The sequence below is a fragment of the Haliaeetus leucocephalus genome, unplaced genomic scaffold (assembly GCF_000737465.1).
Source record: "Haliaeetus leucocephalus isolate CR32 unplaced genomic scaffold, Haliaeetus_leucocephalus-4.0 Scaffold136, whole genome shotgun sequence".
Lineage (NCBI taxonomy): Eukaryota > Metazoa > Chordata > Aves > Accipitriformes > Accipitridae > Haliaeetus > Haliaeetus leucocephalus.
Window position 1 is genome coordinate 2720258 of NW_010972572.1, and position 13100 is coordinate 2733357.

The 13100-nt window shown below is 43.9% G+C and overlaps 1 protein-coding gene across 1 annotated transcript; it reads right to left on the bottom strand.

The window, feature by feature from the left end:
• Positions 1-1076: 1076 nt before the first annotated feature.
• On the bottom strand, positions 1077-12455 carry LOC104843179 (myeloperoxidase-like). Its single transcript, XM_010585967.1, has 11 exons — positions 12317-12455; positions 11571-11694; positions 9086-9215; positions 8275-8475; positions 7864-8179; positions 6549-6709; positions 5923-6175; positions 4315-4485; positions 3237-3474; positions 2490-2707; positions 1077-1117 (listed from the first exon to the last, which is right to left on the bottom strand). Exons 1-11 carry the CDS (start codon positions 12453-12455, stop codon positions 1077-1079), a joined length of 1992 nt encoding a protein of 663 aa, XP_010584269.1.
• Positions 12456-13100: the final 645 nt, after the last annotated feature.

A 13100-nucleotide genomic window follows, 5' to 3' on the forward strand; every position in this document is an offset into this window, starting at 1 on the left:
GGCCATGGGTGGGCAATGTGGGGTGCTGGGCTGAGCGTGACTTGCCAGCATACCCCACCATGGCAAAGCACGTATGCTGATGCTGTAGCCACAAGATTTTACCAAGCATGTCCTTTAAAGTCTTCATCAGAGAGGCACCTACTCTACCCACAAGCTTCTCTCATGAGTCTCTCTTAGGCTGCCACCCTCTTGCTCCCAGTCCCCTCCTTCCCTCCCAGTTGTGCCAAGGAGAGATGGAAACTTAATATGATTTTTACATGTTCATTATTTATTGACTTCATAGGGTCTTGGGAGTGACCATCCTAGCCGGATGATTATTTTTTAGCCCTAATGCTTGTAGTTTACATAGCAGCCAGCTTATGGTTTGCTTTTTTATGCTGATATGTTTAGCTATGAAGCATAGCCAAAGAATATTTTGGACACGTTTGACATACCAGAATTGATGTCAAATGTAGGTGAGTGCATACAATGTATTTTATTACTGCCCAGCACACCCAAACACACACATGTTCACTATAGGATTTAAATAAAAGATGTCTCTAGGCTTCAAGATGCAGCTGTCATTCTCCAGTGTCTTCAAAGACTGAAATACTAATTAGAAACAGCCTGAACAGTTTACGCTCTTGTGCAAAACAAGAAGGAGATAAGAAAAGCTTTGATAAAGATTACATGAACTTGCTAATTTCTGAACAGGTACAAAGGATAAGGAATTTGATTTTAAATGCGAGCACACCAGCCTCCAGATTTGACACCCATTCAGGATGGGAAGTAAAAAAATTGTCTTGATTGTGCCTTTAGAGAGTCATAAAGCATCCAGCACCTAACCAGCTCTTGCACACCTCTGAACATTTTTTTAGGGCAACAGACAATAAAATGTCATTACCTTTCCACTTGAAGACTTACATTACTGGAAGCTTTTACAAATAAATGATATAAAAATTACAGTACAGCAAATAAAACAGTAGACATAGTCTTGAGCCCCTGTCTGGAAAATCATGTGCCAAGGTTCAGTCAACAGCAGTCAGCTGAGCATGATGTACAGGCAGCACTTTCCCAAGAGCAGCTCAGTGCCACCATTAGGAGTTTCCAGTGTTGGTCTGATGAGCAGGATTAGAAACTGTCAATGAAGCAGAAAAAGTTACTGAGAGGCAGAAAATGTTTCCGGGACACAGTTTTTCTCCCCACATTATTATTTGACTCCATAGCTTAAAATAGTCACTGGTGAATGGGTAACTGAGTATCAGGTCACCCCTGTATCCTTGTACCTCTGAGACACCGCAGTACTTCCAGCCTTGTCAAAAGGTACCTCCAGTGACCTAACATCAGACACCCTTTGGATGAGTGCTTTTGGGGCAATTTCTTGGCACTTGAAAAGGTTAAACTTTTAGCAGTTGCTTTTTAACACCCTGGGATTTCACTATCTCTGGATTATGCAAACACAATTCAGGTTCCTCCCAGACTGGTGATAAAAGAGCCACAGGAACAGGCTCAGCAAGTTTTACTGACCGTAAGACTAAATTAATAAAAGAAATCAGGAAGCCTCTATCGTATCGAGAAGGCAAGCATCAGCTGGACTTGGTTCCTAAAGAATGGGGTGAAGTCACCATAATTTAGCCTTTCCATCAAGTGCAAATGTCTTTCTTAAACAACAGTGTCTCTCCCAAATACAGTTAATCAAACTCAATACAGGAACTGCCCGGAGATGCTTTGTGGTCTGTGCCTTGCACAAGGACAGAGTAGGTGACCCCCAGATATCGTGATCATCTATAAATGGATTGCCGGACGGAAAAAAAATCCAACCCAGTCCATTCTGCTCAGGTCATACCTGTCTTCTGCAAGTCTCTGTTCTCCCTACACCGTTTTCAACTGGCAAAGCCTATGCCAAAAGCATATCAATAAGAGGACACAGCTAGTGTCCACATCTCTTAAATGAAGACACTGTTTTACTGTCTTTCAGGATGTGGTACATCATAATCTCTGACTATGTGTGTTAAACTACTGGTGTGTCAGGCCATACAGTGTCACAACAACTCCAGATATACCTTAAAATGCTTTAAAGCTTTAGGGAAGGCAAGGGGAGAGCAGGGGCTTGGAGCAGCAGAGTATGAATTTGGAGCAGGTTGGCTAATTCAAATTAATTTCCTCATGGACACCCTTCCTGTGAAGTAAGACTCCAGTTGTCCTGGAATAAGGTATTTAGAGGACACATTCACAAGGGCCAGAACAGACTGGATTTTCAGGGATTTCCTGTCTAGCTGAAGAGAAAGAGACAATCTAGTAAGGGATGACGAAGGTGATGGATTGCAAGGAGACTAGGCTAACAGCATCTCTGCCTCCAGTGGTGTCTGAGTGGGGCTGAAGGGATGGTCAAGGTCTTTTGGGGGGCAGAGTCACTGAGATGACCTTAATTCTTTTATTGCTTTAGGCATGGAAGAGTCTGACCTTGTAGGGCATTTATTATTTTTGACAGACCTCAAACAACTGTGTACCTTTTGTGCCACTCTCAGGCTCATCTTTCCAGGGTGAGAGGTCGAGCTTGTCAATCTCATGGCAGTCAACAAAGTTCTCAGGATAACTGTTGATCTTGAACACATCCCTGGGTATCTTTTTGATATGAGTATTGTCACAGATCACAGTTGACAGTAAGATTTTTCTCAGTGCATGCAACTGCTGCAGAGTGAAAACTCCTGGTTTCTCCCACCAGAATCTGCAATGATATTTTCAGAAGCAGTTTATAGTCTCCTTGAAGGCATTTGGTGCTGGATACTTCCCAAGATGGGAATCTGAGCAAGGTGAGTCTCTGCTCAGATCCACCTTGATTCATCAGGCAGCAGGCGCACCCCCTTGGAAAGAGGTGTCTCCAGTGTAGCCAGGTCTGGATTCTGCCACTTACCCACCAGTGCAGAGAGCCTGCCTCTTCCACACAGCATCACCAGGCTGCTGGGCTGCAGTGACTGAGCCTCCTCTTTTGTACCCTGAGAGCAAATGTCACCTCAGGCAAAGACTACTGCAGATCACCCATGGCCTGGAGCTGGTGCTCCTCAACCACATGGGTCTGCAGGAATGGGCTGCAAAAAAGACTCCTTTGGCAACTGGGCTAAAATCAAAGTTTGAGCCTTGCTGGGAGCAGTCACTGGCATGTTGGAGATGGGCCGGATTAGTATGTCACATGAAATGTCAGCATTTTTTTCCCATAATAAATTCCATGGGAAAGGTTTGCTCTCAGGGCTACCTACCTGTCCCCATCACGCAGGTTCCTGAACTGGGTGCCAATGATGCAGGCCAGGAGGGGTCCAACTCTGCCCTGGGGAACAAAGGGCTCTGCGATTGCCCCAATCCAGAGGTCAATATTGTCTGGTGTCCCATACAACTTCATGAACTTCTTGGCCAGTTCGGAATTGCCTAGCACCTCAGAGAATTCATCTACGTTTTGAGGCTGGGAGAGCCCACAGAAGCGCCTCCAGGCATTGTAACCTGCAAAAGCAGGAACAGTGGCTAATCAGGACCCATGTCTCCCCACCATCTGCCTAGGCTCAGGAGCTAAACAGACCTCTTGGCTCATGAGCAATGTCTGCTTCTTTTCATGGCGGTAAAGGATCTGGAAGATGTTATTGTCTAGACAGTCACCATAAGTGCCATATTTTCAACGGTCCTTTTTGTATGCACACAATTTGGGTTGTCTTTGCACACAACTACAGGTTCATTGCATCCTGTCGGTTAGAGCTACCTAGTGCTGAAGGGGAATGCACCAGTCTTTGCCATTTGGGGAGGGAAAACTTCTAAGATCAAAGTCCTGGAAAAGAGCAACATTTGGTTGTGCTTAACTCAAGAGCACCCCTTCTTCTCCAGTGCCTGGGGGCAATCATACCTGTGGGTGCAAGCCACTTCTGCTCAAAGCTGTGGGTTGTCTGAAGACACAAAATAAGCATTGATGGGCAAAGAACAAAGCACAGATGGTCTATCTAGCCCACATGAAAGCTGAACTTTGTTGTTTGTATCTGTACCTTCTGTACCCCACACCACCTCTCTTTGCAATACACCATTGTTTCTACCCCTCTTTATTACATTATCCCAACTATCATCTTCGCTTTCTAAGCCTTTTGTCCTTGTCTTAAATCCCTCAGAGAAAGATCTTTATAATACTGAGACCTTTTCTTCCCTGAGCTTGACTGTCTATCCATCCTTTGCCCTCAAATCAAGGTACTGTTTCTTCCCATTGGTATGGAAAAAGCTTAGTACATTCGCGGAACTACTATAAACAGCAGAAGAAAAAAGAATATTGTTCACAGGACGTGTGGACTTGTGTCTCCTTACCTGGAAGGCCATGATCTCTTCCCCGTTGCATGTTCAGGGCTGCTAGATCAAGACCCATTATCTCCGTCTGTTCGAAAAGGTGGTTCTGGAGCTCCTCAACAAGCAGTTGATTCTGTTTCATCAGTTTTGCATGATTAACCACCATGCCCCGTATCAGTGGGTCAATGCCACCTGCATCCATTCCAAACCAGGAAAAGACTTACTTATTGTATGAAGTTCCAGCTTTGATGGTCCATTTTGTGCAGCTGAAACAGTGCTACGTGAGATGTCTTTTCTACTCTGGGCTGTGTGGGATTCACCTAGCTCCATATTTCCATTTCAACATATACTAGTGCATAGGTACATACCTGCATATGCCAGTAGATGAGGCCTCCCTTTAGTAACTAGATCCCCCACCTCCATCCCTCAATCTTCCCTTCTGCAGCCCTAAATCCACTTGTTGCCCACCTGGACCTCCAGGTCACTTTCTGCAAAAATGCTCCTTAGCCTGTCAGTCCCCAGCATGTACTGATACATGGGGCTCTGTCCAAGGTTTAGGTTTTGCAATTGATTTTGTTTATAATTAGCTATTAATTGACAATTATTTATTAAAATATTAAATACAATGATAGAATCAATTCATGTCTGTTTGTCTATGTCTTTTTCATAGCCATTAAGAAGACAGTATTAGTAAAACACAGGAAAATTGGCTGCATGTGTGTAATTTGGTATGTTTTCCCTAATTAGTTAGATAACTCATTTTGGAAGAGACATTTGTCTTCCTTGGAAAGATTCATGCCTGCACATATCAGCTGTATAAGAGCAGGATCCTGTAACTCCCTCTGGAGTCATGAAGAGAGATGGCCACCACTAAGAAGCAATTACACTGTCTTAGCTCAGTTAAACTGGATGGACCACCCTCTGGCAATGCCTGCTAATTACAGAGGGATATAATAGCTTAGCTTGACCTAAATCTTAGTTGACTGACATTTGGCATTATGAGCCTCATGCATCCTGCAACAGCATGATCAGTTGCACTATTTGAGTGAAAGTGCAATACTTGCACTGTCGGATCTCGCTGAGCTGAGATGTACAGCAACTTGAGAAGGAGGTTTAATCTGTTACGTATTCTGGTTATTTAGTGACATGCTCAGAATATGAATGCAATTATCGTGCAGTGAACTGAGGAAGACAGCACTGAAAAACTGTGCAAAAGAAGGTACACAACTGTATATTCTGATGCAAAATCCTGCTCCAATGTGGCTGCTTCTGCAGGAGCTGGTGCTTGATAACATTCAATGGTTGGAGTATAACAGCACATGATTTTTGGCAAGGGTCCTTTGCCAGGTTACAATGCAGAACCAATGTTAGGCTCTGTTTGGTGACAATTCTGCAGGACTGTCCTGCTGCCCCACATTTAGCAGACCACAGATTTGTCTGCAGCCCCTTGGGTAGACATGTCATGAGCACCTTCCAAGTTGAATGGCACTGTAATTCATGTGAGGTCAGTTAAATAAATGGAGCTAAAGAATTTTTGGGAGTCTAGGCTCGTGTGTCTTACCAGCTGACCTCCACCTGAGTGTCTGCTTCAGGACCACACCAGGACTGCTGGCTGCCCCATGTTCTTACCTTCCATTATAATTCTCCATGTAGCGCAAAAAGTCAAATGAAGAGGGACATGGGAGAATGAACCCAAAGGCTGAAAACTGTCATCCAGACGGGATACAAAAGGCTGTACTAACGTATGACCAAATCGGAAAGCCAGGGAAAAAACATTTGAGACTGTAGGATTCACACTGTCATTGTAGCCACTGTACAAAGGGATCCACTTTCTGGTCTCCTCCCCAAGCAGAAGTGGGAGGTAATCTCTGTATGTTATTATCTGAAAAAGCACAAAAGCAGAGCCAGTCATCAGCAGTTGTAGCAGAAATGCCATCAAAGTCAGGTGCAGAGCATGAACATGAACTCTCCATCCAGTAGCAGAGTTCATTAAGATCTTCAGAAAAAAGAGCTGTAGCAATGGCATGAGTTTGGCGTAATATATTAAAATTATTTACTATAATAAATAATTGATAAATTGGTAAAATAGTGGATAAAAAAAGCTCTGGATACCATGCTGTCTCAGATGGAGCATCCTTATTCACAATTTTCAACTCCCACAAATAACTCCACTAGGTCTGCAAAGATTGGTTTTCCTCCTTTTCCTGGAAGAAAAACCATTCCTAAGCATGTGGATGATAAACAGTGATCAGTACCTGGTTTATGGCAACTACAATCTTTCGACTCTCTTGGTAAAGCTTTTCTCCATCCCAGTGAGGATTTAATTTCCTCAGCTCTGTAACCAGGTGGTTGTGTTCGCGTAGAAAGACAGTGTGCAGTGCAGAAAGTCCCAGGTTTTCAGTTACCCGTTTGTCACCTACAAATGAAAATATTTTAGGAATTTTGTAAATTGCTTTTTATTTCAGCAGCAGGTTTTTGTGTTAGAAGAGTCAGTGTTACTGGCAGTAATGCTCATGCTTAAGATTCCTAGCAGTCATTATTCATGCCAGATATTTCTTTCCAGCACAGACAAAACATTCTCTGTCCAAACTATTTAGCCAAAATCATTAGATAAGAGGCTTTGGGAAATTTAAACTATACTGCACATGGACATGAAGCAGCTGTAAATGTCTCGTTTTGAAAAAAATCTCATGTCTGCCTTCCTTTCATACTTCAAGGATACAATCTTCTTTCATATCATTGCTGTAAATGTTTGGTTTTGAAAATTTGTCTCAGTTCACCCAAGTTGTAAACACCTCTGAGAGGTCTGTGAATGTGCCTTCAGCAGAGATGTTGAGAGAAAACTGGAGGGGATGCAGTGAAGACCCTCTGACAGCTGACGGCAGAAGCACTGAGTATCTCCTCACTCAACAGGGAGTTCTTGTGTGCAGGGAATGAGAAAATAATGTGCAATGGGAACACTCTATATTCTTATGATTGGCTTTGCAAGCTTCACATTTATAATTTTTTTTAATGTTGTGCTTATGATGGATCACTTCCCATTTTAATAAATTCTGTGTTTTGAGTCATCATTTTGTTTACATTTCAGACAAAATTCTAGACTTGTCTTCTGATGTAGGTTGGGATATTTGAAATATTAAAAATTTAGAATGTGGTACCAGGAAGAGTTAACTAAATTGATTAAGAACATTTAATTGTTAGTAGTGATTGAGTTGGAAACTGAATCGTGAATTGTAGGCAGGAGGGGGGAAAAAAGTCACTGAGAAGTTTTAAATGCTGGTGGTTACTCTATTGAAAATTTCTCCTACCTTTGAAATGACTTTTTAAAGGGAGAATGATTTGCTGTAACTCTTTTGGGAAAATAAAACAAAATAATTTTCATGTTTAATTAAACAATTATTGCTCAATTATTATTCTTTTTTAATTTGGGGAAGGGTCTCCTGTCTATCACCTTACACAATCATGTCTTGCAGCTCCTCATGCAAATATAAAGACAGATCAGACACCTGACCATAATGACCCTTTTTGACTTCATGGGCCACTGAAAACTACTCTACAGATGCACCTTACCTGCTTTAAAACAGGGGATGTTCATGCTCTCATTGGTGAGAACACAAATACTTTTTGTTGTGTTCTCAAAGGGCAATAATTCCAGCCCCGCATCAGTAAAATTCTGGTTCACAGCCATCAAACCTAGCTGGTTTGTTTGATTTCTAATACTCTTTGCCACAGAGTCTTCGCTGCCGTACACTGTGCTGGCATCGATGAACGAGCTGACAGCGTTGATCTGCTCACGAGTAAACGTCCTGGGATTGCACACGGATGCCGACTGGATGAATGGCATGCAAGAGTTCGACCTCAGCATCCGTGGGTCATCAGGGGGAAACTAAAGCAAACAAACATAAGCAATGTCTCAGAAAGTCATGAAGTTTTATTTTTACTGTCTTAAGATAGCGTGGGATGGAATGAAAGTCAGGGTACCTTAATTGGGAAGCAAGGGGACTTGAAGGCACAATCATTCTCGCAGTGAAGCTCTGGGCTTGCTCCTGCACCGCTGGCAGGGGCTAAGTCTATGTCATGGTTGACCCACTGGCCCCACTGCATGAAGACAAGAGAGAGCTCTTGATCTTGAGTGATGTTCTTGTTGGCTGTGTAAGCAATTTCATTTGACACTTTTCGAACCTGCAGAAAACCAAAACGAAAATGTGTGACTATATCTACCATGGTGAATTTACCTCTCAGTATAACACCCACTATGAGATCATGCATAAGACGATCTTAGATAAGCTCGTAACAGTTAATTATGGCATTAAACAGACCCATGCCATGCACCAGCTCTATCAAAACAGATGTGACTCGACAGTCATTCAGCCAAGCCCATCTTCATGTAAAGCCTTTCATGGCTGAAACTGATGTATGTGCACACATCCAGAAAGTCAAGAAGATGGCTGAGGAACACCCAAGCCTTATGGTTTGTATAAACATCCTTGTGTATCTGAGACACTGTGGTGCTGTCTGCATCAAATCTTGGGATGCACACTTCTAAAAATGTTATGTGGTCCATGCTCTGCTTAGTAAAGTATTCACAACCTTTTTGCTCATGTCTGTCTCCACAAAAAATACCCCACCAAGCCATAGCTCAGTTGTAGAAAACAAGCCTCAAATTAGCACCTGAGATCAGAGGAAAGGATCAAGAAATTTAGAGTCTAGATGTTGCCACTGTTTCATTTCTGATGGATGCAGCCAGGGCAGTGCCCACTACTGTTATCTGGACAAGAATAACAGTTCTCACCAGCGGGAGTGGAAATCCATTGTACAGCTTTCCTTCACTTGCTCCTCTGGGAACAGACATGCCATCTTCATATGCTGCTGGGAGCCAGCGAGCAAATGCGCGGTTTGAGGACCCCAGATGAGAATGCTTTCTGGTGCATCACAAGAAGAAAAGCAAACACCAGTTATTATTTCAGAAATGAACAGGCTTGTAGAGACTAACGTTTTGCAGCCCTTTAATCCGTGTCTGATCACTCTGGTAACAGAGGTAATAGCCAGAAAACACTGAGAAGTAAATAATATCAAGATTACTACTGCAGAGAAAAATGAACTTTTTTGACAAAATATTTTTAAAAAGATTTCTCATGCCGTAATATTAATTTTATTTGGTGTTTAAATCTCTGTACCACCTCTGCCTCCACTGCTGCACCACACAAAATCAGTCTCACAGTAGTGCCATCATCAATGATCAGGGCAGCCATGCCTTTGTCCAGCTGAGGGCTGGAAGCTTCCGAGGATGAAGATCCTCCACCTCCGCAGGGACCTGTGCCAAGGCTGCCCCTTCAGGAAGTTTTTCCCCATGTCCAACACAGAATCTCTCAAACTGCAATCATAGAATCATAGCATGGTTTGGGTTGGAAGGGACCTTAAAGATCATCTAGTTCCAACCCCCCTGCCCCCCTGCAGGGAGACCTTCCACTAGACCAGGTTGCTCAAAGCCCCATCCAACCTGACCTTGAACACTTCTAGGGAGGGGGCATCCACAGCCTCTCTGGGCAACCTGTTCCAGTGTCTCACCAACCTCACAGTAAAGAATTTTCTCCTAATATCTAATCTAAATCTACCCTATTTCAGTTTAAAACTGTTACCCCTCAACCTATCACTACACTCCCTGATAAAGAGTCCCTCCCCATCTTTCCTGTAGGCCCCCTTTAAGTACTGGAAAGCTACTATAAGGTCTCCTCAAAGCCTTCTCTTCTCCAGGCTGAACAACCCCAGCTCTCTCAGCCTGTTTTCATAGGAGAGGTGTTCCAGCCCCCTGATCATCTTCGTGTCCCTCCTCTGGACTCGCTCTAACAGGTCCATGTCCTTCTTACGCTGGGGCCCCCAGAGCTGGACACACTACTGCAGGTGGGGTCTCATGGGAGCGGAGTAGAGGGGCAGAATCATCTCCCTTGACCTGCTGGTTATGCTTCTTTTAATGCAGCCCAGAATGCAGTCAGCTTTCTGGGCTGTGAACGCACATTGCTGGCTCATATTCAGTTTTTCATCCACTAATATCCCCAAGTCCTTCTTTGCAGGGCTGCTCTCAATTCACTCATAGACCAGCCTGTATTTGTCCTTGGGATTGCCCCAACCCATGTGCAGGACCTAGCCACACCATAGCTGAGGCAATTCCATCAAATATTAAGAACCCAGTACCACCATGGCTCTTGTTTTGATTGCTATTACTGTCCTTGCAGGCAGATTTTTGCAAAATATTCAAGTGCTATCCCATGGTGTCCATCTCAAGCTGAGCAAGATCCTTGGAAAAATGTTAACATACCACAGAGTCCCCTCACTTCTGAGTGCCTTGTTATCTCACTGGCAGCCCACTAGATTAGCAAGCCCAAGGACAACCCTAACTAACCTGAGCCTAAAAGTCAGCATGGACACTGCTGTCCTTGGGTCGCTGAAGGCTCTGGGGTCTGTAGGTAAACTTACAGACTGACTGTAACACTAGCACCATGTGAGTTCCCTGCATGTGTGATGCTGAGTTGTGCTATGTTTTCACATCTGGCACATCTGTTTCATACCAGTTGCACATCAGATATGAGTCCCACTTAGACTTGGGGGCTGGAGTTAGCACACCAGGCAGCAAGTCTATGGCAGAACAGGACAGCAAGCCTTGACTTCCAAGTATTAGGCTTGAAGTTTTGCCATCTTCTGGTCAAAAAAAAAGCTAACAAGGAAATGAATATATGATCCCCAGTTTGAACCAGGAGGGAAGCTATTGCATAAGGATACATAATACATGAAGCTAGAATAGTCAAGAATTAAAGTCTTATTTACTTCCCATCCTTATGCATCGCAACAGCAGCCACGGAGATGAGATATGTTGATAGCGGAATATCTTCATACGAACCAGTCTGGGGAAATTTGTATTATCCATGCTACAGAGGAGTGGAGGGGTGATTTCCTGGAGCCTCAAGCGGAGTGAGAGGCTGGCTTTCATAGCCCCAAAATCTGCTTTCCTCAACTTTTCACCTCCCCCCACTCCAAGAAGTCCCTTCCTTCACCCAAAGCAGCACATGGAGGGCAATGGGCTGAAACCTGAAATTTTCAAGAAATGGCATCTTTTTCCTGCCAGGCGTAGGTAGAAATGAAACATCCATTACAGGGACCACTAAAATGAGCATTTCACTTTTCTTGCCCTGATGAAAGCTACTTACACAAATGACCTTAAGCCATCTATCCTGGGTCAAAGTACAGACTTGGGACTCTCCTTGTCCACACGCAAACCCTACCTGTTGTTGCACTCCCCAGTAATGGTCCGGTAAATGTCATGATTTGGGCATTTAATGGAACGAATCTGACAGTCACAGCCTGTTTCTTTGGAAATCATCTCTTTCTGTTTTTGGTCTAGGAGGTCTGCAAGAGAAACAGTGCAAAACATCTGCTCTTACTCATTTTTATTTTAGCTTCTTGATATTCTAGGTCAATGTCTGAGTCAGAGCTGTGTATATATAACACGAGGATTTGAATTGTTCCGTGCCTAAACCCTTTTGTGGATCAGCTCTCACCTCTGGGCTAGGGAAACTAGGTTGGCATGGAACAACTTTCCAGGGGAATATGGGGAGCATCGTCACCAGCAACATTTTACCCTAGACTGGGAATAAAATTATGACCCTGCAGGGTGGTACAACCTGGGCAGGTGGGTGTGAGGACCAGAAGTGGAAGATGGGCTTCTGTTCTCAGCGGTCAGACTCTCCTGGCATTCCACACGTTCTGTCCCAGGTTTATCACACTTATTGTTAGGCTGCTTTTATCATCAAAGATATGAGACAGGCACTGCCAAAGATGATGAATAAAACACCAGGTGGTTTGACCTGCCTCTGAGCGTGCTTGAAGTCTATTCACCGGGGGCTGTTGTGGGGAAGGGTTTTATGACCAGTTATTTAGATCATGGCAGAGCTGCGCTCTGACACTCCTGCTGTGCTAGATTTTTCTGCTCTTAGCTGTTTGTAAGACATTTTGGTCTAAATCACATTACCTGTAACATTGAGTGTCCATTTCCCAGAGAGACGCAGCTTTATTTTGAGGAGTTTCAAAGTAGTTTCCAAGTAATCGGCAGCACGGACTGCAGATCTGGTTCTTCCTGCTGGGTCCTTTAAGTGCTTCAGGAAATCCATTGAGTTGGCAACATTTTCCTCTAGTTTTCTCTTTAAGCTGAACATAAGAGAGTCCCATGAAGCACCTTCTTTGAAATCAGACCTCCTCTGTCATGCTAGGCTGGGTGTACTTAGATGTGACAGCGCTGCTGGGTCCCAGGCAGGCTCTGCTCACCTAGGACAAGCTGGCTGGTCATCATCTTTGCACTTTGCACTGATTTTTGCAAACAAATCATTGTGATCCCTACTTCAAGTTTTCATTATGTCCTTGCCATGATAAATTTTGTTATATCATGTGGAAAGCTAGATCAGTGGAAAACTGAGTTATTCAGTGACTGGACAAAATTTTACATTTAGTATGTCACAAGATATATCCTGTGAACAGAGAGACAACCTTGGCCATGCTGCATCTCTTCCCGGTCCCATGGCTCTTTCTTGCACAATGAAAAACCTTCTGTAGGGTGGGTGCAGAGAGACTCCTCCCCAGAGCATTCTGCTTCCTGGAACCAGCCTTTTGGGACAATATATGGAGGGATACCTGGGGTTTGGCTTCCACCAAGACTTGTTTGTGACAGGGTGTTTGTCTGCACAACTGTGGTCGTTCTGGAGAGGGGCAGAACTTCAGCAGCCCGGAGAGGATGCAACATGTGTCCAGTGTGCCCATAC